We start from the raw sequence: 26,616 nt of genomic DNA, 5'->3' as shown, positions 1-26,616 counted from the left end.
AACCCACTCCCTCCAGCATTTCAAAAACTCCCGAGATCCCTCCCCCCATTTCCCAAACTTCTCTTTCTTTTGTAGCAGAAAAAGGGGAAACATTACACATTTCTTTGATTTTTCTATTTGATCTCTTTAAAAGGTAAATGTTTATGACTCATTGTGTTAGATGAATATTTTAAGACACTGATTAGTTAGGAGTTGTATGTAAAGGGTTAGAAACTAAGTATTATGGATTGTTGTAGTTTTCTCAAAACCCTAGGTTTGCCAAAATTGGGGATTTTGTCTAATCCATTGTTCTATTATTTTAAATGTTTAGATTCTATGAAAATACAGTAGTTGATCTTCCTAACAGCAGTGAAAGACAATGATTGCATTATTTAGGTGAGTAGTTAATATATTTAGTGACGTTTTCAAAGTTCTTTTTGGAGAAGCACGTAAACTTCAGAATATATATATATATATATATATATATATGTATATCTTTGGTGAGCTTTGAAATTTATTTTGAGATTTTGATAGTATATATAAGGATGAATGTTGAACTATTTGTTTAATTTTATTTATTGTGAGTTCATGGATTATATTGCCGTTAGCTACAATAAAGAGGTAATGTAGCCTATGAGTTGAATTCTCATAGTATAATTATATTATCGTTTGCTATAACAAAGAGATAATGCAGCCTATGAGTTGAGTTCTCATAGTATAATTATAATTGTCGTTTGCTACAACGAAGAGATAATGTAACCTATAAGTCAAATTCTCATAGTATAAATATATTTGCCGTTTGCTACAACGAAGAGATAATGTAGCTTATGAGTAAAATTCTCATAGTATGATTATATTTGTCGTTTGCTACAATGAAGAGATAATGTAGCCTATGAGTAAGAGACTCATAGTATATTTATATATTCCGTTCGCTGCAACAAAGAGATAATGCAGCCTACGAGCTAAATGCCATAGTTATATAATTATCGTTCACCACAACGAAGATATAATGTGGTCTATGTGCACATAGTGAAAATGAAAATGTGTGATTATAAAGTTATTATTCTTGAATACCAGTTTATGAGTAGTTCTCAAATTATGTTTCTTTGAGTACATTGATTTCTAAAAGCAAGAGTATTTGATTATTTATTTATTTAATGTTATTGGAATGCAAGGGCTCGTACTATGTTGTGCTCTCTTTCCTGTCCGCTTTGTATGTTATGCTCTCACTAAGTCCTTGTGACTTATCCCTATTTTATTTGATTTTCTCAGGTACACGATAGTGGAGTAACTAACTTCCTGGGATTTGCTGACGTACCCAGGAATTTGATAATATTTTGATAGGTTTCCATTATGTCTGATGGATAGTTTGTTTGTAACTCCACTATAACGCAACTATAGGGACCAGGGTAGTAGTAGATTTGGAGAGAATCCCTTTATTTTGAAATTTGAATGATTCTCTCTTATAGATATGATGATTGTGTACTTATGATGATTTTGAAACACTTGATGATTAGTACTATAATCAATATTGTTATTAATGGATATTTTAGACAATATTGCGACCTGAGACCTTGATATTAAATGGATGAAATGAGATATATTTATATAGATTTGTCTAGATATATTACATGTTCTTTTACAGATTGCGTTGTATAGGGTAGGCTAGCCAGACTAAGGAAGTCATGGTCTGTGCCTGTCATGGCCCTATGGTGGGTCGTGACATCAACACCTGAAGTCATTACCTGCAAAGGTAAAGTCAGCCACCCTTTTCCTTTTTCATTTTCTTGTTTTGATATCTCTGTCTGTGCATTGTTTTATGATGAACATGGGATATTAATTCGTGTGGCTTTTGTTAATGGTATGTGGAACATGGAACAACTGCAGTGGCATGGGGAGCTGGGGAAGCATTGGTGATGGAGGAAGTGGAAGTGAGTCCTCCTCAACCAATGTAGATTAGGATTAAGGTTGTCTCCACTTCTCTCTGTCGCAGTGATCTCTCCGCTTGGGAATCTCATGTAAGTCTGGTTGTTATCTTGTCATTAATGGAAAATTTGTTTCATAAAACTTCGCGTGGTTCTTTTGGAGTGTGAAACTTCAAATTGAATTGGAATAAATTGACATTGTAAGGATCTTTTACATCATCATAGAATTGTGTATTGTCATATCATTGAAAATTATTGACTCTTGTTGCTTTAAAAGTCATACTTGAAGTGTTAGATCAGCAAGTTAACCAACCCTAGAATCAAGGAATGCCATACATATCTCAGTCTATTATCAGTTTCAATTATGCCTGCTTTGAATGGTAGATAACATATCTGGTTGTTATGTATACCAAGTTGTTACAAATCTAAACAGTTTTTTTATCTTATCCATGTGACCCTTATGTATAAATACACTCTCAAAAGCAATAGAAAACGCGTGCCATTATTGTTTCACTTCTCTACATGGTATCAGACTTTCCTTAGCTCAATAGCACCTCGATCCTCCCTCGAATCAGCCGCCATGGCCACCACTTACCCCACCTCTTCCAACTCCTCCCTACTCCTTAATGCTTCCATCACTTTCAAATCGTCTCCGTGCTTGGAAACGTCAAGTCACCACCCTCCTCTCTGGTATCCAAGTCATGGGCCACATTGACGGAACTATATCGTCTCAATCACCCACTATTGTCCAAGATGGATCTTCTACTCCCAATCCTCAATACACCAATTGGTTCACTATTGATCAATTGAACATTAATCTTCTTCTCTCAGCCATGACAGTTTCTGATTTGACAGAATTTATTAAAATTCAACTCATGAGATGTAATTCAATAACATATTAGGCAATGCATGCCTATCAACATTTGATGTTTAATGTGATTGATTATTGTTTTACTGATAAATCTTGAATTAAATGTTGTGTTCTCAAGAGTATGCCTCCTGTTCTTTTATAAAAGCTAACAATGGCTGGTGGTGTGGTCGATTAGTCTACGAATGATATTTCTTTGTCATGATTTCTGTTAAAAATTTATGAATGGATGGAGTTAAGCGTTTAACGCCAGGTGCCTTTTTGCAGGCCATATTTCCTCAAATATTTGGCCATGAAGCATCAGGGTAATCTACTCTTATTTCTATGTTTGGATTAAGGCAACATTGAGTCACTAATGATCCTTAGGTTATTTTTGTTGAATTTCATAAGAATTTTTGTATTTTTAAGAGTTACCCAATTGGGTAGTATGAGAATTTGATCAAATACTGATATGCCAAGTTGAGTTAGAGTGACAATGATCAGCTGAGAGTGAAGTATTACACTATGCATGGGAATGTGATACATTGTTGCATCAAGGACATTACTTTAGCTAAATCATTGCAAAAAGGTGTAGTCTTCTCAGTAGATATTTAATATTTGCCATATTTTTGCAGCATTTTTGAGAGTGTGGGACAAGGAGTGACTGAATTCAAAGAGGGGGACCATGTGCTGACAGTATTCATTGGAGAATGCATGTCATGCAGGCAGTAAAAGGGGAACCTGTTTACCATTATTGTGCTGTTTCAAGTTTCAGTGAATACACAGTAGTCCATTCTGGATGTGCAGTGAAAGTCAGTCCCCTTGCACCTCTTGAGAAAATATGTCTTCTGAGCTGTGGGGTTGCTGCAGGTAAATGTTTCAGCTGTTTATTATTAGTTCTAAAATTAGGGAATAGATTAATGGAGTTTCAGTAATCAACATTGTAAACTTAAAACCGCTTACTTAAATTACTTGAGATAGTAACAGGTTAATAGCCATTAAGCTGTCTGATTTTTTTTTCTTGTTATTTCCTATAAATGGTTAGAGGAGGCATGACTTCTGTCTGTGTGTTCATCAGTTTGAATGTCAAAGGATCAGTATGGCCTTGGGAAATAAACAAAGGCAATATATATAATTGTAAAATCATCACAGGTGATCCTCTCAGCTGGAGGTCATCAAGTGAATTGGTCTGATTTTCTCTTAAATTAGTTAAAACTTAGAAAGATAATGACTTTCTTTTTTGTTGTCTTGCATTTTGACAAAACCTGTTGTGTATTTGAGATTGATTGATTGTCAAAGGTCACTGTTTTTTACAGTTTAAATTGATTTTAGGGCATATAAGTGTTCCATCACCTGCCTCATAGATGCTTTCCACATAGGTTTACCCTGCAAAATGTCCTCATATATTTTTGTTTTGCATTATTTGCTTTAATATCTTGTAGTTTGTTAATGAATGACTTATATGCCCTAAACACATTATTTGCTTGCCACATAAGGCATATAAGTGTCGAAAAAATTATTTTTAATTGCATGTTTAGCGTTGTCTATTGATGACTTGTTACTGCTTCTGGACTTCCAGAAAAACTTGAAACTAATTTGATTATAACTCAATGTGTAATGATCCAAAACACAGTACTGGATTTCCGAATTATTAACCAAAGCAGCTCCACAAATGATTGGTAAGGAAACACAAGATAGTGTAAAACGTCTTATTGTTGGATTTGATGATGCCAGAGGCATTGTAACTGGCATAGGTAAAGATTGGATGAAATTGAAGGAATTGTTAGTTCCAAGAGGCATTGGATGAATTTGTAGGCAAAATACAAATGCTGGACTTATTTTCCTCCTCTTTCTTATACCTCACAAATAATTTACTACGAACTTTTGCTACTTGACACTGTCAGAGCCATAGATCCCAATTAGTGTTGTTAATGTCATTGATAATTTAATATTAGGTTGCTCAAGCTTCCAAACTAGCTAAGAGGTGCATCTCGAATAACAGAAGTGTGAAAATGGTACTATATTCAATTCCTCAAGTTACTCTTAAATTTATATTTAATAATTCCCTTTATTTACTTATTGTTGTTTGTTGCCACAGCTAAAGCTTTTGGGGTTACTGAAGTTGTTTTCCCGAATTCCTATAAAGAACCTATTGCTCAGGTGCCTTGATCTTCTCATTACAAAACATCTGATTTAACTTTTCATACTTTATTTTGTGGAGAAAATTGTATGTAACTGTAATTGATGGCTATCAAAAGTATCCCGCTAGACCAAATATTACATATGTTGATCCATACAAATTTATTTATTGTGAATTTTATTTTGGTCGAATATAATTTTGCTTCGGCACAAAAACTATAAGTATGCACACAAAGAAAAAGTTTGGAAGTCATAACAAACATTTATATATGTTGAAAATTTCCAGGTTATTAAGTGCATTACTGATGGTGGGGCAGATTTCTTGTTCGAATGTGTAGGTGGCACTGATCTGATAACCACTGCATTGCAGTCATGCTGTGATGTAATACTCTATAAACCCAAAATTTTTGTTTTGGAAATTGACATTTAAAAGCTTTTATTCATTATAATTGAATTCATTCTATCTTTCCTTGGTTGCATAGGGATGGGGTTTGACTGTAACATTTGTGTGCCAAAGGTGAAGCCTGAGATGTCAGCTCATTATGGACTACTCCTAATGGGAAGAACATTGAAAGGATCTCTATTTGGGGGATGGAAACCAAAATCTGATCTGCCTTCATTAGTAAAGAAGTATCTCAACAAGGTAACTGAAACAGTACCCGGATTCCTCTCATCTTAACCTGACTACTTTATACGTTTTCACTCTATAAGCTGAAACACGGCAATGTCTACCTTCTGCATAAATGGTTCTCTATGACTATTTGAAAAAGGTCATTTTGTTGCATAGATAATTAAGTTCATTGACCAGGGATTAGAATAACTCTACAGAGAAGATAGAAATTTAGTAATGTGACATGAACAAACACTTAAGGAGAGAAGACAACAAATGTGAAGAACCATTAGATTTCATGCTGATTTGTGCAGAAAATATGCTTAATGCTTTGAAATTTGAACTGACACCAGAGATACAAAGGTAAATCTATGGTTCAAAAATGAGTTTTTGCAAAGGTAAACAGTTCTTATAGCAGCATTACCCTGAGAAAATTCTCTCTCTCTCTCATTCTACTTGTATATATTTTTGACTATGAGTGTCAAAGTGTATGTTGATTTACCTGCTGTATGCCCTTTTTTTCTTACTTCCATCTGCCGCACTTGTATTGTTTATTTATGATGAAGCGGAGGACAATTTCATGTTATCATTATCACAAGAAAAAAATCTCAGCCTACAAAGTTTAGCATGAGATGTGATGTGCTGTCTATATATAGCCTGTATTTGTGACCTAATCTTGTTTTTCATTATAAAGTGTGCCAAATGTCTGTGAAAGAGATATTTTTGAAGGGGGGAGGGAGGAATTGAGAATGCAACTTCAAATGCTTATCCGAACTATTTTCTTGCTTAATATGCTTTTTTTCCTTCAATCAGCGATTTTAGCAAAAGAAAATATGTACTAATATTATGATTAATATGCAGGAAATCCAGATTGATGACTACATAGCACACAATTTGCCATTTGATGACATTAACAAAGCTTTCAATCTCATGAAAGGAAGGAAAGTGTCTGAGATGTGTTATCCACATGCCAAGATAATTCCTGCGCCTTTATGGGTTTCTTTTTTTTTTTTGTAAAAAAGAGAAAGTTATTGAAGAAATCAATGTCCTGGAGAATATAGAAACTACTTTGCCAAGTTATCATTGAACATTGGTGAGAGTTGCATCTTTTAAAGGACAATATTGATTATGCTAATAATAATATGCTATGCTATTTTTTGTATTCTCTCAACTATATATAAAAAGTCTCGTATGCTAAAGAATCTGACGTTGTAGCTGTGCACCGTTGATTTCTAGATACCGAGCAATTCACTTTATCCCTTGCAGAAAAATTGGCATAATTAATGATTGAAGGCAACAATCTCTCGTCACATTTGTGCTATGCCAAGCTTGAGTTGTTAGCTATATGTATGCTGATGCGAATACAATAAACCCATTGGTTTAATTCAAAAAGCATTATTATTAAACTTGCTGATACTAGTTTAATGAAATAAACTAATATTTTGTATTCTTGAATAACACGTAATAAACATTTATTTTTATATAATTAAAATTGATAATAAAAATATTTTTTTAATGCATAAATATATTTAGAGTAAATAATTTAAATAAAAAAGAAATAATTAGTTAATTAAGATAATCAAAGTATACATTTGAAAAACAAAGAAATTTAATTTGAAATGGTTGAGAGATACGTTTTTTTTTTTGCTCATTACAAAAATAGAATGTGAAATGCATCTTTCAGAGAGAAAAGAAAAAAAGTGTTGAAAATGTCTAACTGATGAAGAGAAAAGAGTGTTTTCTAAATTGATAATTTTATTTTATAGTATAAAAATGGATATGAAAAGTGCAAATAACATACTTTTTAGACACATTTTATCATTGATTAAAGTTTATTCAAAATTACAAAATCATGATAAAAAATCATGTTAGAAGAACAACTAATATCAAGGAGATTAATTATTTTATGAAACTTCGTGGAAGTTTTTCTGGATGCTAGTGATAAAATCAACAAATCTAATTCGTTTAATTTCAAAAACTCAAAAATGAAAGTGCTTTGCTTTATATATATTAAACTGAAGAAGATACACAGCATATCATCCACTATTGCAGTTTAATTTACTATACAAAATTGTCAGTGGATCCAAAACGCAAATACATTCCACTTGGAGGGTGTTAGAAAAATAGAGAGGAGACTTGAGAGCAATCTATAGCCATTAAATGACTCTTCAATTAACACAATAAACGGGCATAATGTCAATAACCCTTCAAATACTTAGTGGTTACACAAAAATAATGTCGCTTAATGCATATTAAAAACTCACACACTTCATCTTCTAACACTAAATGATCACAGTCTTTATTTTTTAATTGTTTTATTTTATGCAGGCCAGAAAAAAATAAACATATGAACCTTCATCTAAGTTTTGGAGACCCAACATTCCATCCACAATCATAGTAGACTTTGTTCTCAGTTCACATGGCTTTGGGATCATGTTCCTCTTCCTTCAACTATGATGTTTTCCTCAGCTTCAGAGGTGCAGACACACGTCATGGTTTTACTGGAAATCTTTACAATGCTCTTGATGACAGGGGAATCTACACTTTCATTGATGATGAGGAGCTTCAGAGTGGAGAGGAAATAACACCAGCACTTCTGAAGGCAATTCAAGAGTCCAGGATTGCCATCACTGTGCTCTCTATAAATTATGCTTCTTCCTCATTTTGCTTAGATGAACTTGCTCACATTCTTGAGTGCTTTAAGAGCAAAACTCTGTTGGTTGTGCCAGTTTTTTATAAGGTGGATCCTTCCGATGTCAGACACCAGAAAGGTAGTTATGGAGAAACATTGGCTTAAATAGCTCATGCTCAACTTCTCCAGTGTTTTACATAATTGTATTCATCTTGAATAATCAAAAAGTAGTTGAAGCATTGATTTTACTTGGAGAATAATATTTTTGGTAATTAAATTTTATACCAAATTATGATCAAAATTTTGTATACCAAAATTACATGATCACATTTTGTTATGTTGAATAATTACAGTTCTCTCTACTAAGAGATTAAATGAGCCATACTTCAAATCATTTTAATGAGTGAGACTTTTAATTTTATTCTGTTTGGTTTCATTAAAAAGGAAGAAGAGAAAAAGTGGTGGGAGAGAAACGTGAAAGATACTGTCCTTAAGTTTGTTTTAACAAAGAAAAAATGAATATAGGTCTTATACCTTTTTATTCTGCTCAAATTAGCCAAGAAACTTGTCAGAAAGGGTCAAAGATATTTCTTCTTGCTTTCTTCCCAAATAATATCGCTGGATTGTCATTACAACTTTTGAAGCGCCAAATTGCTTCATTCTCCATCGTGATTACCTTCAGTTACATTCACATGTCAGTCATCACGTTGATCAAATAATATTGCATTTTAATGGCTTTTATTCACCAAAAGATATTCTAAATAGCTTTACCATAATAAAGAAATTAAATACAATTGAAAGAATATTAATACTCATATTTAGTTTAGGTATACAATCATTTATTTTATTTCTAATTTTTTTTCAATCAAATAAATTAAGAGCCTATTTTTGTCTTTCTTTATCTTTCATATATTATTTTTTCCTAAACAGAGTCGGTTGAATTTTTTTGGGTCAGTAAAGGTAGGAACGGTAGTTATGAAGAGATTTGGAGAAAGGTAGTTCTGAAGAAGCCAATGCTTCTGATGAGATTTGGAGAAAGTTGGTTTTAGTTTTTAAAAATACACAATGAAAATTGAAGCTCATGCTCAATTCTGACACTACTAGAGATGATTTTGACCCATACTCGAGTTAGGAGCACGACTGAAGTAGAGAATTTAAAGATTTCTTCAACTACAGAAAAGGTTCAACCACAACATGGAGAAGTTGGAGTATTGGAAGAAGGCTCTGCATCAAGTAGCTAACTTGTCTGGCTTTCATTTCAAACACGGGTACCACAACTTACCAATCTTTTACTTCATAATTTTTGTTGGGTTAAGTGTCAATTGTCTAATGATTTGATTCTAAAATTTAAAGAGAAAAGAAATGGTTGTTAACCATGACAACATTGGTATCAAACCTGGATATGGCTATTTGTTTGACTTCATTAACCCATGTTTAGAGGGAGGATTTAAAAATTTATAAGAAATTTAAATACACAATATTTTAATTGTATTGATTTAAATTTCTTTTATTTTGTAAACATTTTGTTTGGATATAATAATTCAATTTTTATTTTTTTTGGATAAAGTAATTTAATTTTAATGAAATTCAAATTTTTATTTTTAAATATTTATTTAAAAATTAAAATTTTAATATGGAATAAAAATAAATATTAGTCATTTTTAACTAGTTAAATATTCAAAATAAATTTAATATTACGCAATATTTAATAATCAATTTTTTTAATATTTAATAATTAAATAATCAAAATAATTTTAATACTAAATAATTTTAAATCTTACATAATATTCTTATATTAATACATACAAAAACTTGGATTAGACAATACTGTAAAATTAAAGATGAATAATATATAATTTCTTGTTCAATCTAATTTTTTGTTAAAAAAAATTCAATTACCTAATATCACAATAATTTAATACAAAATATTTTAATGCAAAATATTTCACTTTGATTTGATTAATTACATATAAATAAATGTATATGTTAAACAGATGAACCAGGGGATAAGTAATTAACAAAGGAACAAATGGCGCAGTCCTCCTAGATCGTGTTAGTCTGAGCCAGCACTTGTTTAAAAGGAACCTCTCCTCTTCTTTGACTCTGCCTTACTCTCTTTCTCGTCCTTCCTTCTCCTTTTCTCAAAGAACAATACCCCACACTCCTCTCTCTCACTACTTCCTTCTCTTCTCACACCTCCATGGCCGAAACTTCCAAGACGCGTCTGTTCTTCTCCTTATTCATTCGTTTTTCAATTACTTGTTTGCGCGATTCTTATCTGTTTCTGTGAGAGTTTTGTGAAAAACTCTAGGTAAAAAGACCCCATGTGAGAATTGTCACCACCCGGAGAGAGCAAGGATCTTGAAATCCCAAGAGAGGAAGAGCGTGTGGCTCAAGAGGAGTGAGCAGTGTTTGTAAAGAAGAAAGACTGAGAGAGGGAGGAATGACTCTCTGTGGAGGAATTGAAATTCTTTAATTTTTAAGAGAATTTGAAATTATTCATTTTTTGTTGATTAAAATTTCTTGTTAAAATGTCATATATTCAATTTTTCTTTAAATTATTATTCAAACACTAAATTTAAAATGATAGATATTCAATGTTCCATTTAAAATAAATTATTTTGTTAAAAGTACCATCCAAACATAATGTAAGACTTTTATGTTTGAAACAGAGAAGGGTATGAATACGAGTTTATTGGGAGGATTGTTGAGTTGGTCTCCAGCAAGATTAATCATGCTCCTTTGCCTGTTGCGGATTACCCGGTTGGACTAGAGTCAAGATTACTAGAAGTAACAAAGCTTTTGGATGTTGAATCTGATGATGGTGTCTACATGATAGGGATCCATGGAATTGGCGGGATAGGAAAAACAACACTTGCTATAGCCGTTTATAATTTGATTGCTTGTCATTTTGATGGTTCATGTTTTCTTAAAGATTTGAGAGAAAAATCAAACAAACAGGAGTTACAATACCTCCAGATCATCCTTCTTTGGGAAATACTTGGAGAGAAGGAAATCAACCTAGCACGTGTTGAACAAGGAACTTCAATTATACAACATAGGCTTCAGCGGAAGAAGGTTCTCTTGATTCTAGATGATGTTGACAAGCATGAACAATTACAGGCTATTGTTGGAAGACCTTGTTGGTTTGGTCCAGGCAGTAGAGTCATCATCACCACTCGGGACAAACAACTGCTAGCATCTCATGGGGTTAAAAGAACATATGAAGTGAAACTATTGAATGAGAACAATGCTCTTCAATTGCTTACATGGAAATCTTTTAAAACAGAAAAGGTTGATCCAAGTTATAAGGAGGACTTGAATGATGTAGTAATTTATGCTTCTGGCCTTCCATTAGCCTTGGAAGTGATAGGTTCCAACTTGTTTGGGAAAAGTATAGATGAATGGAAATCTGCTATCAAAAAATATAAAAGAATTCCTAGCATTCAAATCCTAGAGATACTTAAAGTAAGCTTTGATGCTTTGGAGGAAAAACAAAAGAATGTTTTCCTTGACATTGCCTGTTGCTTCAATAGATATGCTTTGACAGAGGTTATAGATATACTTCGCGCTCATTATGGTGATTGCATGAAATATCATATTGGAGTGTTGGTTGCAAAATCTCTTATAAAAAAGTTTAGTTGGTATGGTAGATTACCTAGAGTTACAATGCATGACTTGATTGAGGACATGGGTAAAGAAATTGTCAGGCAAGTATCACCGAAAGAGCCAGAGAAGCGCAGTAGACTGTGGTTACTGGAAGATATAATTCAAGTTTTGGAAGACAACAAGGTGAGTGGCACTAATGAATGATTTGATTTCATATCTTGGTTTATGTTTCCTGACTATCATATGTTCAAATCATATTTGTTGTTTTTCTTCATAATATGTAAATTTCTGTAAATATGCGTTCACTTGCATTGTTGTTGTGGTTGATTCGTGGCTTTTGGTGGATTGACAGGGAACTAGTCAAATTGAAATCATATGTCTAGACTTCCCCAGCTTTGGCAAAGAAGAAATAGTAGAATTAAATACAAAGGCTTTCAAGAAGAAGAAAAACCTCAAAACAGTTATTATTAAAAATGGTAAATTTTCCAAAGGTCCCAAATATCTTCCAAATAATTTGAGAGTACTGGAATGGTGGAGATATCCTTCACATTGTTTACCATCTGATTTTCATCCGAAAAAACTTTCCATATGCAAGTTACCCTATAGTTGTATTTCCTCATTTGACTTGGATGGCTTATGGAAGGTAAGCTTAAAGAGTACATTTTCCACATCTTGTTATTTAATAAATTCACTTTTAAGATTATTCATTCTGTTCTTATTGTTTCTGTTTTTTTTTTTGCAGATGTTTGTAAATCTAACAATATTGAATTTTGACAGGTGCAAATGTTTAACACAGATTCCTGACGTATCTGGTCACCCAAACTTGGAGGAATTTTCATTTGAATGCTGCCATAATTTAATTACGGTTCACACTTCAATTGGTTTTCTGGATAAGCTTAAAATATTGAATGCTTTTAGATGCAAAAGGCTAAGAAGTTTTCCACCTATCAAGTTGACTTCTCTTGAAAAACTTAACCTTTCATTTTGTTACGGTCTTGAGAGTTTTCTAAAAATATTAGGAAAGATGGAAAACATAAGAGAACTTTGTTTGTCACACTCTTCCATAACAGAATTGCCATTTTCATTTCAAAATCATGCTGGGCTTCAAGGATTAGACCTGAGCTTTTTAAGTCCTCATGCAATTTTTAAGGTGCCAAGTGGCATTGTCCTGATGCCAGATGAAATCTTCGCCGTGGGATTGAAAGGGTGGCAATGGCTAAAACAGGAAGAGGGTGAAAAAACAACGGGGTCAACAGTATCTTCAAAGGTAGAAAGGCTTACTGTCTCAAGTTGCAACCTCTGTGATGAATTTTTTTCAATAGATTTTACTTGGTTTGCACATATGAAGAAATTATGTCTATCCGAGAATAATTTCACAATCCTTCCAGAATGCATCAAAGAATGTCAATTTTTAAGGATACTTGATGTATGTTACTGCAAGCATCTTCGGGAAATTAGAGGGATTCCACCAAACTTAAAGCATTTCTTTGCAATAAACTGTAAATCATTGACTTCCTCAAGTATAAGCAAGTTCCTAAATCAGGTTTTATCTTGTTTGAAATGTATTTTATTTGATAATATATAGTGTACTTAACTTTGGTAAACTCATGAATTCTTTATGGCTAACAGGAACTGCATGAAGCTGGAAACACTGTGTTTTGTTTGCCAAGAGATAGGATTCCTGAGTGGTTCGATCAGCAAAGCAGGGGACCTTCAATTTCTTTCTGGTTTCGTAATAAGTTCCCTGACATGGTTCTTTGTCTTATTGTTGCACCTATTCAAGACAAATTTTTTCGTCCCATGGTGTTCATCAATGGCAACCAATATTCCTGTTAGGGGGAAGATCCAATTAGCTGGTTTCGAGGACCAGAACCTCCATAGAAGAGAAGGGAAGAAGGAATAAGGCAAGGAAGTATATTTCTCATTCATGATTCTGATTTAATTTACATACTTATTTATACTATCCTCTGCTAACAGAATTCTTATCTTTTGGTGCAAGAGGAATATCACAGAATCAATTCCGTTAAGCTTGTCCCCTGCTCTAACAGCACTATCACACTAAATCCCTTTTCTACCCTTACGCATAATCTCGAAGGTAAGTTGGCCTCATTACTCTCCTTTTGGGCTTTTCCTTATTCTGCACCTCTGCTGAATGTTCTCCTTGTACCCCTGCTCTGTGGTCTGTGTTCTCCCTATCAGTTCCCCTTATAGTTGCCATTTCAGGACAGGAATGCACCATGCATATCTTTGTGATCTACAAGAGATAAAATCCAGAAATAGTCCATATGAGATGCCTTTCGAAAATGGATGGAACCATGTGAATGTTACATGTCCACGTTGTATAGATACCTATATCCACCCTGTTAAAATGGGAATCCATATATTTAAACAGGAATATGCCATGGAGGATGTTCGATTTACTGATCCTTTTATAGCAAGAGAAAATCAGACGATGATCTAGAAAGTTTGGAATCTCAAACCACCGGTTGCTAAAATAAAAAATCACATTTTATAAGGACCAAAAGTTTCTTTAAAATAACAAAAGGATAAAAGGTTATTTAAACTCAATTTAAAAATAGAATTTGATTGGACTTTTTTCTTACTTCTGTTCCTTTTTATTTTAGGTTTTTTATGATTAAAATTCACTCAAAACCAATTATTTAAGAGAGTAAAAAAAATGTTTACAATTGGTTACAAATTAATATTTTAACATCATAAAATAATAACAAAGTACCAAGAGGCAATCGTAAACACAAAGTATTCATCAACAATCACATAAATGAAGATGAATCCATTTAAATTTATTAAAGATTATAAAATTTTGTGAGATCTGCTTCTTATTTAACCAGTTACTTACAATTTTAAAACACTCATCCGCATCGAATTTGTTCCTAAAATATTAATTTAGTGTATGTTGGACAAATAGTTGTAGTTAGTTTCTAATTTGTTTTTCACAAACTGAAAAATTTGCTTTTGACTTTATAAACAACATTTGACAAACATGTCTTTTTAATAGTTTGAAAAAAATAATTTGAAACGCTACCTCATGACAATTTTTGAAAATGACAATTTTTTATCTTTTTATATTTATTTCCTTCTTAGCCTTAAAATATTTAATAAATCTTCTTATTACTTTTTTTAGATAAGATGTTTTTTTTCCTAACATTATTTATATTTGTTTTCATCATTTTTGACAGATTTATTGAGTCGTCCAATATTATTATTATATTATTTTAACATTACACTTTAAGATATTTTAATTATTATGTACGTTCATTGACGTAACAATGGTATAATATTATTTTAAACATAATTGAGAATATTTTAATATATAATATAGCATTAACAGTAGAATGCGTAATATGAAAAAAATATAATAATGAAAACTAAAAAATATAATTAAAATAATTGATCTGTAATTGAAAAATCGAATGATTTTAAAATTAGTGAAAAAACTAAAATTATAAATATCCAAAAATACATTACCACTTTGGAATAATATATATAATCAATAAAATAAAATTAAAATTTATTTAAAAATATCAAATCCTATATTTTATAATTTGATTTTTGACCAAATTGATTGTTCATATTTACTTAAAAATTTGCCTGATCAAATAAGGATGGATTATAACCGATGTAGTTGGTAATAGGTTCATTATCATTATAATTTGTAAAGTTTAACGTAATGTAACTTTTTAACTTAAGTAATTTAAATGTAACCTTTTTTATGTTTAGATGTTTTATTGTAAAACTAGGTTGATGATATAATTACTATATTAGACATCAAGTTTGAATAGAATTTAAAGTATAATATTGTAATTTAATTCACTCTTTTAATTGATCATATAATTACTATATTACCTCTCTGACGGATCCATCAGATATTGATAAAGAAATAATCCAGCGTTGATCTGATTAAATGTCCATTCATGCGCAATTCCCGTCCAGTTGAACTCTCATTTGTAATGGGCAAACAGCATGGTACTTCATTTGATACTACTTCAATAATCATTAATATATTTTATTACATAAATATCATTCAATTGTTTATATAGTGGAAATTGTAAGGACAAATCTAAAACTAAACAAAAAAGTAAGAAATAAATATTATATTGAGGTACTTATTTATTTAACGAGTGAATAGGCAATTTAGTCCCTGAGATTGTAACCACTTTGCATATTAGTCCCTGACTTAAATTTTAATTCATAATAGTCCCTAACTTTACATAAGTTTTGCAAAATAGTCCCTGTCGTTAATTTCTCAGGTGACGGCGTTAGTGAGGTGTATAGGTGGCAATTCAGTACCACGTAGATTGTCCAACGTGGCACTGAGGTCTGCATCTATAAAATCTCTCTCACATGCAAGGTTGCTTCTTCTTCCCCAAAAAAATTAGGGTTTATGAAGCTGCTGGTTGCTTCTTCTTCCCACGCTGAGTTGCTTCTTCTTCTTCTACTCTGAGGCTCAGTCCCTGCTGCTTGTTCACTTGATTTGTACATGTCTGCAAGTGGCAGTTGTTGTGCATTTTCTGGTAGTTTCATTCGGCAATGCCACCATGGAAGACGTGCAGCTATTCGAACTGCAAGAACAAGGAGAAACCCAGGAAGGTTATTCTATACTTGTGCATTACCCCAAACAGACCCAGATAACTGTCAATTTTTTCAATGGGTTGAAGAAGAAAACCAACTTTCTAATTCGTCTTCTGTCTCAAGAGAAACAATGGTAGTGGCTGATTTGAGGCTACAAATTGAAGCTTTGCAGAAGAAAATGAGAAATTTAACAAACATTGTGTTGTTAGGTTTTTCATTTTTAATTGTAATGTTAGTTTTAAGGGGAATGTACTTTAGGTAAAATGTGTAATAGCAGCTTTTGATATTGTAATTGTTGTTTTGCTGAAGAATTTGTAGTAGGAAGTAGCTTTTGTAGTGTAATAGCAGCTTTTGTTGCTACTGTCAATTGTTGTTTTGCTGAAGAATTTGTAATAGGAAGTAGCTTTTGTAGTGTAATAGCAGCTTTTGTTGGTACTGTCAATTATCCATTTCAATTAAATATAATTTGTTGGTGAAATTTGTTGCTGAAATTTGCAGTTTATTAAATATAATTTAATAAAAGAAAGAGAATTAGGTAATAAGAAGCAACTCATAATGTATGTTGGGATGGATTGTACTACTCCAACTCCAAATCCAACACAGTGTATAATTTATAAAAGAAAGAGAAGAAACATGACTTTAGATCAATTTCACATAATATTTGACATCCCAAAGCATGGTAGTTAGAAGCAATTGTTCAGTAGGCCATAATGTTTACATCATTTCACATGCCAGTGAAGCTTTCAAAATATACAACTACACATCCTAATATCAAAATGCAACAAAAAATGCTTCTTCAGTTTTCTTCATCAGCAACCTTCAAACTCAGCAACCTTCAAAATGCGCAACAAAAAATGGGTCTTCAGCAACCTTCAGCAACCTTCAAAATGCAACAAAAAATGCTTCTTCAGTTTTCTGCATCATCTTTATCAGCAACCTTCCTTTTTTTGGCTCTTGTTATGGCTAGCTTATTCCTTGCTATTGGTGGAACAATAGTTGCAGGGACCTACATGTAAATGCCAAACATGAATAATTGTAATATATAAAAATGGAGTGCTGCAACAAATTAGGTTGAGATAAAACTACTTTGTTGTGACAAATATTTACCATAAACTCCATGTCACTATCTTGTGACAAATGAGGCGAGATAAATTAATCTCCACCGGATCTTGTTGAACATGAGCAGCAGCTTCTTCAGCCTCATTCAAAGCTTGTTCATCTTGAGATAATAGGTGGTCATCCTCATTTGAAGTTGATGGTGCAACATATTTCTTTGGCCTAACAGGAACTCCAATATTTTTACAGCTTCTAATGTTATGATTGGTTTGGCCACACCTTCCACATGTAAACTCAGCCAATTTCCTCTTTAGCTTATGTCCTGTGACATTGTCCTCATCTACAGATCTCCTTCTATTTTTCTTTGGCCTTCCTCTTTGGACCTTTTTATGTGGTGGAACAGGGTGTGTATACTGTGTCTGGGCCCAATATTGTGGTCCTTGGACTGGTTCAATAAAATGCTGGTATGTCTTATTATAAGCTTCTATTGACAGCCACTCATGACACATGTCCTCAGGCTTCCCTCCTTTGTGAGTTATTGTTGCAATGGCATGTCGGCATGGCATCCCTACATCAAAGTTGTAAAATCAGCACACATGTAGGTTAGGAATGAAAAAAAAACTATAAAAAACACAACCTGTTAGTTGCCATACTCCACAAGTGCATGTCCATTCACCTAAATTGACCTCAACCTTATTCCCCCACATGTGGACCTCATATCTCAGGCCCATGTTATCACCACACCAAATGGGAGTCCATTGATTAGCAAAATGGAATTCTTTTTCTAGTCTTTTATACTGCACTAGACATAATGGTCCAGGTTTTCCAGAAAGTTTAACCTTGCGGGCAGCCATGGTTCTCATGATATAACTTCTAATTTCTTCAAGCATTGTGATAATAGGCTTGCATCTATACTGCAGAATTCTGGAATTGAATACCTCACAAGTGTTGTTGCATATATTGTCCACCTTGGGTATTGTACTGAAGTGGGCTTTTGTCCATGCTTGTTTGGGCCATTTATTCAAATACTCCCAAGCCTGGCAGTTGATTGTCTTCAAATGGGCCATATGGCCTTCAAACTCAGCAACAGTAGTGGATTTTGCACATTGCCACACAATTCCTTTAAGTTCCTTGCTTTTCCATTGCTTTGTAAAATTTTTCCAAAGATGCAAGACACAAAATCTATGAGGTGCACCAGGCATGACTTCCTGTAAAGCTGGAATAAGTCCCTGAAAAATTACAGCAAAGTAGTAAATACTTCTGGACTAGTCCCTAACTTATGTCATTAACTTCAATTAAATACCTAACTTATGATAACAATTGCAAATCACACCATGTCATACCTTTTGCATGTCTGACATGAAATTCCACCCATTCTGTATGTAATCCCCAAGATCTTCATGCAACAAAGTTAAAAACCATTTCCAATTGTCTTTGTTCTCAATGTCCACAACAGCATAAGCAATAACATAGATGTGGTTATTGCCATCAAGCCCAACAGCAGAGAGCAAGTTTCCTCCAAATGCACTCTTTAGGAAACATCCATCTAGACCTATGAATGGTCTACATCCAGCAACAAACCCCTTCTTACAGCCAGCAAGACAAATATATAGCCTCTGAAATTGTGGTGGACCTTCTGGACTTGGCACTGTGTTGATCTTAACTGTTGATCCAGGATTGCTCCTCAACAATTCATGTGCATAATCAAATACTTTGGCATATTATTTCCTCTCATTCCCTTCCACTAATTGCTTTGCTTCTTTCATGGCTCTCCACATCTTTGTAACTTCAATGTGCACTCCAAACTCTTGCTTGAAATATTCCAAAGCTTCAACACATTTAAGGGTTGGCTGCATTCTGAGTTTGCCCTCAAGTTTACTGACCACCCACTGTCTATTTGCTTGTTTGTTGTTCACTTCTCTGCAGCAATTATGGTTATGCTTAAATGTCTTTATCTGAAAAGAGTTTCTAACTTCATTCTTTGCACAATAGATTTCCCAATCACAAAATGCCTTCTTGCATTTTGCTCTAGCCCTCTGTTTATCATTCTTCTTCCACTTGAACTCCCTGCCCATCAATATGCTATACTCCCTCAAGGCAGATTTAAATTCATCTAGAGTACCAAACTCCATCCCTAATTCCAACTTCTGTTCACCAACTCCACTACTTTGACTATATTGAGGATAAACTTCAACATCCTCATCTTCATCATCACTACTAATGGGGATATTAAGCTCCTCTGAATGATAACCGTCTGTCTCAACTTCAGCTTCAACTTCATTCAACATACAAGAGAAATTTATAAACCACTCAGCATCTGTCTCATCACTGTCAACTTCCTTTTCCTCCTCACTATCAGCAACATCTCTCTCTTCACCATCAGCATCTCTCTCCTCACCAGCTTCAGCATCCCTCTGCTCACTACCATCTCTTTGCTCACCAGCATCAGTATCCCTCTGCTCACTACCATCTCTTTGCTCACCAGCATCAGTATCCCTCTGCTCACCACCATCCCTCTGCTTACCAGCATCCATCTGCTCACCAGCATCTGTCTGCTCTCCAGCACCAACATCTGCATCAATGGTCATAAAGTAAAAATTAATCATATTAATTAATTATGGTAACCATGTCGGACCAAGTACAGATGAATTAAAACTTACCTTCCTCATGGCCAGCAACAGGTACATCATCTAAATCATCCTCATTCTCAACAGCTTTTCGAATTGGATCACATTCCAAGTACAACATTTGTGGGACTTCTTCTAAAATTGGATCTACTTCATGATGAAAATAAACATTTATCTCATTCTCATTTTCAAAAGCATCCCTAACTAAGTGTAATATATCTCCATCAGTTGTACAACTCCTTAACCCATGATTAAAATCTAAGTCCTTATCAATCAACCAAAAACATTCTCCTATATTACTATACTTCTTACAAGCTTTCACCAAATCATATAAGATAAATGCATTCAGGCAATCTGCAGATATATCCTCCCAAACGTCAAATTCTCCGCCTATATATTCAACCTTTCCATCACTGGCACGTGGAGTGAATCTTCCTCCATGGTGCAATACTAAAGTTATATTGTCATTCATTCTACACAATCAGAAACCGCAAACATGGTCAGATATTAGGAAATAAAAAAACCTACCTCAAAAAGCGCGAAGACATTGACATTGTCAAAAACCGCGAAGACACAATCAAAAACCAAAAACATTGTCATCTATAAAAACAGAGCATCATAAACGAAAATAATAAACGATCATAAACCTCCCTACGAAGCACGAAGACAATGCCGCAGATGAAACCCCTCGAACATGTAAAACCCCAAATCAAACCACCAAAACAATGCAAACGAATTGAATGAAACCACCAACCTGACAAAAAGCGCGAACCCTCAATCACGAGAATGCAGGGGAGGGAAGAGCAACAGTGAAAGGGAAAATGGGTTTACTTCATTTTTGATTTCTTTTAAACCTAATTTTTCAATTCAGTCCTTGCCTTGCCACATAATATTGCTAACTTGGACTCAAACCTGCCACATTGGATGCTTACATTTGCCAAATAGACATTTGACTAACGGAGGAAATTAGATTTTAACAGCAAGGACTTATTTGCATAACGGAGGTAAAGTTATGGACTATTATGAATTAAAATTTAAGTCAGGGACTAATATGCAAAGTGGTTACAATCTCAGGGACTAAATTGCCTATTCACTCTTTACGTAACATGTAACATGTATCTCTCTTTTAAAATAAAATTTTGGCAAAAGGAGGGACATGCAGAAAAAATTGACGCGGCCTGCTGTCTCATGGATAAACCGAATTTGGCAAAGGAATCAGCAGCACCATTGTGCCCTGTGTAAAAGAAGTATGAATGATTTGTAGCAGAGGTTAGAGCTTTCAACTCTTGAGAGAGTGGGAAACAATGCTGCCTTGTAGATGTAGCTGTAGGGCATCCATCTAACACAAACTCAATAGCTTTCTTAGAGCCCGATTCCACTCTAATTTTACCAAAATCATGCTGCCTTGCAATCCCAAGACTTATTCGAATGTTATTCTGCCTTAGAATATCACGATATAAACCCCAAATATCATACTTCCTTGCAATCTTCATACCATGATAAATACCCCATATTTCAGCCTCATCAATTGACCAACATTCCTCAAGCTTAACCGAAAACCCAAGCACGAATCTATCATCATCTTTGTCTCTGAATATACCTCCGCATGCAGCAGTACCTGAAGAGGGATCATAGGCACCACTCACATTTAGCCTCAACAACCATGGGCTCTGATTCCACTTCAAGAGATTCCTCGTCATCAAATTGTGAGAAGCATGGGCTCTCATATAATCTTTATAACGCTTAAAGACAATATCCATGCTTTTACTAGGATCTATTGAATAAACCCCATGCCGAAAGGCACGTTGAAAGAACTTAAGGTCGTTGCGGTATTCCCACAACAGTTCCACTGCAATCCCAAAAAAAGTTGGCCAAAAAAAAGCTGCCTCTGAAAAAGATAAATTTGTTTCCAGCCACACTGTCACATCACCTTTAAAAAACTTTGGTGCTAATTTCTTAGGTAACACACTTCTCCAAAATGCAGCCACCTTTCGACAATCACGAAGAGCATGCAGACATGTCTCCTCCACAAGGCGGCATCGCGGACAAAAGGAGTCCATAGAAATATGCCTGTATCTCCTCTGGGCATTAGTAATTAAAGCTCCATCTGCAGCATTCCCCAGAAGATTTATAATTCTTTCAGGGCCAACCCACCTCGATAACCTGCAAAACAACCTTCTGTTCAGTCACACCACTTCTAGCAACCCTCTCATTCGCTGACTTTATATTTATAAGATTGCTATTTTTTACTTTATTACAATTTAACACTATAATTTTCATATATAAGATAATAATGAAACTTGCTTGTCCACATACCTAGGGTTTTTAATTAGTGGTTGTGATTCAAAACTGTTGAGATCATGCTCTAATTTTCTCTTGCCATAGGGATCATCATATCGAATATCATCCTGTCTGAATACATGGATTCCGGTTGCTTTAACCAGTGAGTTCTCTATCAGACCTGCGTATGTAATTTCCACATGATTCCATTCCTTTTCTAAAGCCACTTCAGATAGATCATCAAGCTCAAAATATGATTTAAAGTCAAATAGATATGTATAATTCAATTTCTCCTTTGTTCCTTGACTGCCCGGCCCCCGAGGGATAATTTTATGACGTTTGCCATTGATGAACACCGTGAGCTTGGAAATACATTGATATGTGTATTCCACACGTGCTAGAAGAAGACAAAGAACATTGTCAGGGAATTCATTACGAAACCAGAAAGAACTTGAAGGTCCCCTGCTATGGTGATTGAACCACTCTGGAATAGTTGCTCCTGGAAACAGAAACTCAGTTTGTCCAGCCTCATGCAATTCCTGTTAGTCATAATTCATAAAGAAGTCATAAGTTTATTAACATCAAGTGTGCAATATATTATCAAATCATATACGTTAAAAACAAGAAAATACCTGATTTGACAACATGCTTAAACTCGAGGAAGACAAGGATATACATTCTCTTGCCTTGAATTCTTTTAAGTTTGGTGGAAGCCCCCTAATTTCCTGAAGATGCAAGCAACCACTCACATCAAGACTTCTTAAAAATTGAAATTCTTTGATGCATTCAGGAAGGAATGTGAAATTATTGTCCCTTAGGCTTAAAGTTTTCACATGATCAAGCTGCACGAAACCTGTTGAAAAAAAATCATCATACAGGTTGCAACCATTGACACTGAAGTGATATACATTTGAACATACTATTGAGCCCACTTTTTCTTCACGCTCTTCTGATTTTACCCATTGCAACCCCTCGCAACTTTTAGCCCTCAAAATATCCAGTTTAGGCATCATGACAATGTTACTTGGTAACAAAAGAATTCCACAATCACCCAGGGATAAAGTTTTGAGTCCAACAAGATTTTGAAATGAAACTGGCAATTCTTTTAAGCCAAGGTCAAACAATTTAAGCGAGGTCAAGTTTTTCATCTCTCCTAATATTTCTGGAAAATTCTCAAGACTGGAACAAGATGAAAGGTGAAGTCTTTTAAGCGAGGTCAAGTTGAGAGGTGGAAATGTGGTAAGCTTCCTGCAACCTGTAGCATTCAATATTTTAAGTTTATTTAGAAAACCAATTGAGTGGTGAACTGTAATTAAATTCCCACACACACGAAATGAAAGTTCTTCCAAATTTGGGAGATCAGATACGTCATGTATCTCTGTTAAAAATTCACACTTTTTAAACTTCAAAACCTTTAGATTCGAGAACTTCTGCAAAAGAAAAAATAAAGGAAAAAAGAAATAAGAACTAAATGAATAAATTTGAAGTGAATTTATTAATTAACAAGATGAACAAAATATACTCCTTAAACTTGCCTTCATTGAGCCATGGAACCCAAATGACGTAATGCAACTTTGAGGTAACTTGCATATGACAAGTTCCTTCGGAGGAAAATTAGATGGTAAACAATTAGAAGGATACCCGTGCCATTCCAGTAATCTTAAACCTTCTGGAAAACAATTGGGACCTTTGGAAAATTGTAAATTTCTAATAATAAGTATTTTAAGGTGTTTCATCTTTTTGAAGGCATCTCCTTCCCATTCTATTGCTGCTTCTTTCTCGGATAAGCATAAATCCTGACATATGATTTCAATCTCTCTACTTCCCTGCAAAAAAAGTACGAATCAACCACAATACAAGTTATATGTAAGACATCAATTCACCAGCTGTTTAAAGAAATTTACAAATTGTCATGAAAAAACTTGACTATGATGTAAAGATAAGATAGAAAAAACGATCAAGATAAGAAACCATACTGTCACTTACCGAGTTGTCTTCTAAAACTTCAATTATATCTTTTGTTAACCACAATCTCCTTCGCTTCCCTGGCTCTTTTGAGGATTCTTGTTGGTCTATTCGCCTGCCCATGTCCTGAATCAAGTCATGCATGGTAACTACACCATCCCAGCCCATGTCCTCCTGAATCATGTCATGAATGGTAACTACATCATCCCACCCACTAACCTTTATTAGAGATTTTTTAACCAACACCCCAATATGACGTTTCATGCGGTCTTCATAATCATCACGAAGTATATGTTCGACCTCTGTCAATCTCCATCCTTTGAAGCAACAAGCAATGTCAAGAAAAAGTTTCTGCTCTTCTTCCTCCAAAGCATCAAAGCTTACTCGAAGTATATCTAGAATTTCCTTCTTGGGACTTCTTTTAAATAGTTTGATTGTGGATTCCCATTCTTGTATATTTTGTCCAGCCAAGTGGGAACCTATTACTTCCAACGCCAATGGAAGACCAGAAGCATAAGTTACTACACGATGCAAGACCTCCACCTCCACGTAAGTTGGAGAAGCTTTTTCCTTTTTAAAAGCTTCCCATTTAAGCAGCTGTAGAGCATCCTTCTCATCCAATTCCTTCACCTCATATGTTATATAAACTTCATGAGATGTTAGCAATTGTTTGTCCCGAGTTGTGATGATGATTTTGCTGCCGGGACCAAACCAACCAGGTCTTCCAGCAATTGCTTGTAATTGCTCGCGTTTGTCAACATCATCTAGAATCAAGAGAATCTTCTTTCCCGTGAGCCTAGACTCCATGATTGGAATTCCTTGTTCCTTACTTGTTAAGCTGATGTTCTTCTCTCCGAGTATTTCTAAAAGAAGCTTTTCTTGGAGGCGTTCTAACCCGTGTTTGTTTGAGTTTTCCCTCACATTTGCAAGAAAACACAAACCATCAAACTTCTCAGCAATTATCAATACATTATAGACAGCTCGAGCAAGTGTTGATTTTCCTATCCCGCCCATTCCATGAATCCCTATCATGTGGACACCATCATCAGATCCAGCATCCAAAAGGCTCCTTACATGTAGCACTCGTGACTCTAGTCCAACTGGGTAATCCGCAACATGTAAAAGACCAAGACTAATCACCCGAGAGACCTGCTCAACAATCTTCTCAATAAACTTGAATTCATATCCATCTCTGTTTCAAACAAAAAAAGTTTTAACAAGTTAAACTAAAAAAGTCTTGCATGTATCCATGTCTTGATACGCATATTGTCAAGGTCAACAAGCATTTATTTTCCCTTTAGATTTAATGTCAAATAATCAGACAAGTAAAAGTTAATCCAACAAAAACTGTAAAGTAAGAAGATTAGTATGGTGTCATACCCCTCTTTGAAATGATAGCCAGACAAGTCAGCTACTTGCTTCAGAGCCATCTTCCATTTTTGCAACTTCTCCGGGTCATGCTGGAACTTTCCCTCAAGCTTTTTCAATGCTTCTCCATAACTGCCTCTCTGGTTTCTCACATCAGAAGGATCCACCTTATAAAAGACCGGTATAACCAACAACCGTTTCCTCTGGTCAAAGATGGTTGCAAGTTCATCTAAGCAAAACGAGGAAGAAGCATAGTCTTCAGAGAGCACAGTGATGGCAACTCTGGAATCTTCAATTGCCTTCATAAGTTCTGGTGTTATTTCCTTCCCTCTTTGAAGCTCCTCATCAATGAAAGTGCGGATTCCCTTGTCATGAAGAGCTTTGTAGAGATAGCCAGTAAAACCATGACGTGTGTCTTCCCCTCTGAAGCTGAGGAACACATCGTAATTGGAGGAAGAGGAAGAGGAACATGATCCCGTAGCCATGATAAGAAATCTTAGTATGAATGTGGATGGCTGCTTGTTGGGTCTCCAAATTAAATCAAACTTGAATAAGTATGAAACTGATAAGTGTAGTTTACACTCAGTATCGAACATATATATTATTACATTTACATGGACATATCAACTTTATGGAAAATCTCTCTCTGTTTCGTCTCTCTTTCTTAGAAGTGAAAACCTTTGGCTGTGCATAACCCGTGGCATACGTTCTACACCGCACTATTTAAACTGTCTTACAAAACATACTTTTTTTTGGTAATAAATCATTACAAATTAATAAAGTATACAGTCAATTTTTATAATTGACACTATATTTAGAATAATTGACTATTGATAATGGTACATCTCCCAAAAAATTTAATTGTTAGCAATAAATAAAATACTAGTGAATGTTAACTAAAAAGTAAGATGATAAGTTTTATTCATGAACTACAAAAAGTTTGTTACATGTTATTTCTTAAAAAGATAGTTATTTTTTATCGATAAATA

At 34.3% G+C, this 26,616-nt stretch overlaps 4 protein-coding genes and 1 pseudogene across 7 annotated transcripts; 2 read left to right on the top strand and 3 right to left on the bottom strand.

Moving 5' to 3' along the window:
* Positions 1 to 1,680: 1,680 nt before the first annotated feature.
* LOC114389923 lies at positions 1,681 to 6,851 on the top strand (annotated as a pseudogene).
* A 701-nt stretch (positions 6,852 to 7,552) lies between these two features.
* Positions 7,553 to 14,255, top strand: LOC114389248 (TMV resistance protein N-like). Of its 2 annotated transcripts, XM_028349881.1 has the most exons (6): positions 7,553 to 8,293; positions 9,299 to 9,400; positions 10,805 to 11,924; positions 12,094 to 13,284; positions 13,371 to 13,566; positions 13,940 to 14,255. In XM_028349881.1, the coding sequence occupies exons 1-6, from the start codon at positions 7,920 to 7,922 to the stop codon at positions 14,200 to 14,202; spliced, it is 3,246 nt and encodes a 1,081-aa protein (XP_028205682.1). In that variant the 5' UTR covers positions 7,553 to 7,919; the 3' UTR covers positions 14,203 to 14,255. The 2 variants fall into 2 exon arrangements, with proteins under 2 accessions (XP_028205682.1, XP_028205681.1); XM_028349880.1 differs by lacking the exons at positions 7,553 to 8,293; positions 13,371 to 13,566; positions 13,940 to 14,255 and having other exon boundaries at positions 9,180 to 9,400; positions 12,094 to 12,384; positions 12,519 to 12,677.
* A 2,666-nt stretch (positions 14,256 to 16,921) lies between these two features.
* LOC114389250 lies at positions 16,922 to 19,108 on the bottom strand. Its single transcript, XM_028349884.1, has 4 exons — positions 18,731 to 19,108; positions 18,025 to 18,616; positions 17,439 to 17,955; positions 16,922 to 17,337 (listed from the first exon to the last, which is right to left on the bottom strand). The coding sequence occupies exons 1-4, from the start codon at positions 18,746 to 18,748 to the stop codon at positions 17,310 to 17,312; spliced, it is 1,155 nt and encodes a 384-aa protein (XP_028205685.1). The 5' UTR covers positions 18,749 to 19,108; the 3' UTR covers positions 16,922 to 17,309.
* Positions 19,081 to 20,889, bottom strand: LOC114389249. Its single transcript, XM_028349882.1, has 3 exons — positions 20,769 to 20,889; positions 20,048 to 20,487; positions 19,081 to 19,959 (listed from the first exon to the last, which is right to left on the bottom strand). Exons 2-3 carry the CDS (start codon positions 20,484 to 20,486, stop codon positions 19,109 to 19,111), a joined length of 1,290 nt encoding a protein of 429 aa, XP_028205683.1. The 5' UTR covers position 20,487; positions 20,769 to 20,889; the 3' UTR covers positions 19,081 to 19,108.
* A 115-nt stretch (positions 20,890 to 21,004) lies between these two features.
* LOC114389244 (TMV resistance protein N-like) lies at positions 21,005 to 26,349 on the bottom strand. 3 transcript variants are annotated; one of them, XM_028349874.1, is made up of 6 exons: positions 25,640 to 26,349; positions 24,281 to 25,451; positions 23,830 to 24,120; positions 22,927 to 23,724; positions 22,331 to 22,833; positions 21,005 to 22,192 (listed from the first exon to the last, which is right to left on the bottom strand). In XM_028349874.1, the coding sequence occupies exons 1-6, from the start codon at positions 26,221 to 26,223 to the stop codon at positions 21,112 to 21,114; spliced, it is 4,428 nt and encodes a 1,475-aa protein (XP_028205675.1). In that variant the 5' UTR covers positions 26,224 to 26,349; the 3' UTR covers positions 21,005 to 21,111. The 3 variants fall into 3 exon arrangements, with proteins under 3 accessions (XP_028205675.1, XP_028205676.1, XP_028205677.1); XM_028349875.1 differs by having other exon boundaries at positions 21,005 to 22,189; XM_028349876.1 differs by having other exon boundaries at positions 21,005 to 22,177.
* Between the last annotated feature and the right edge of the window lie 267 nt (positions 26,350 to 26,616).

This window comes from Glycine soja, chromosome 16, assembly GCF_004193775.1.
Source record: "Glycine soja cultivar W05 chromosome 16, ASM419377v2, whole genome shotgun sequence".
Classification (NCBI taxonomy): Eukaryota; Viridiplantae; Streptophyta; class Magnoliopsida; order Fabales; family Fabaceae; genus Glycine; species Glycine soja.
Note: the sequence above shows the minus strand (reverse complement) of the source record. Positions and strands in the feature narration are given on the sequence as shown.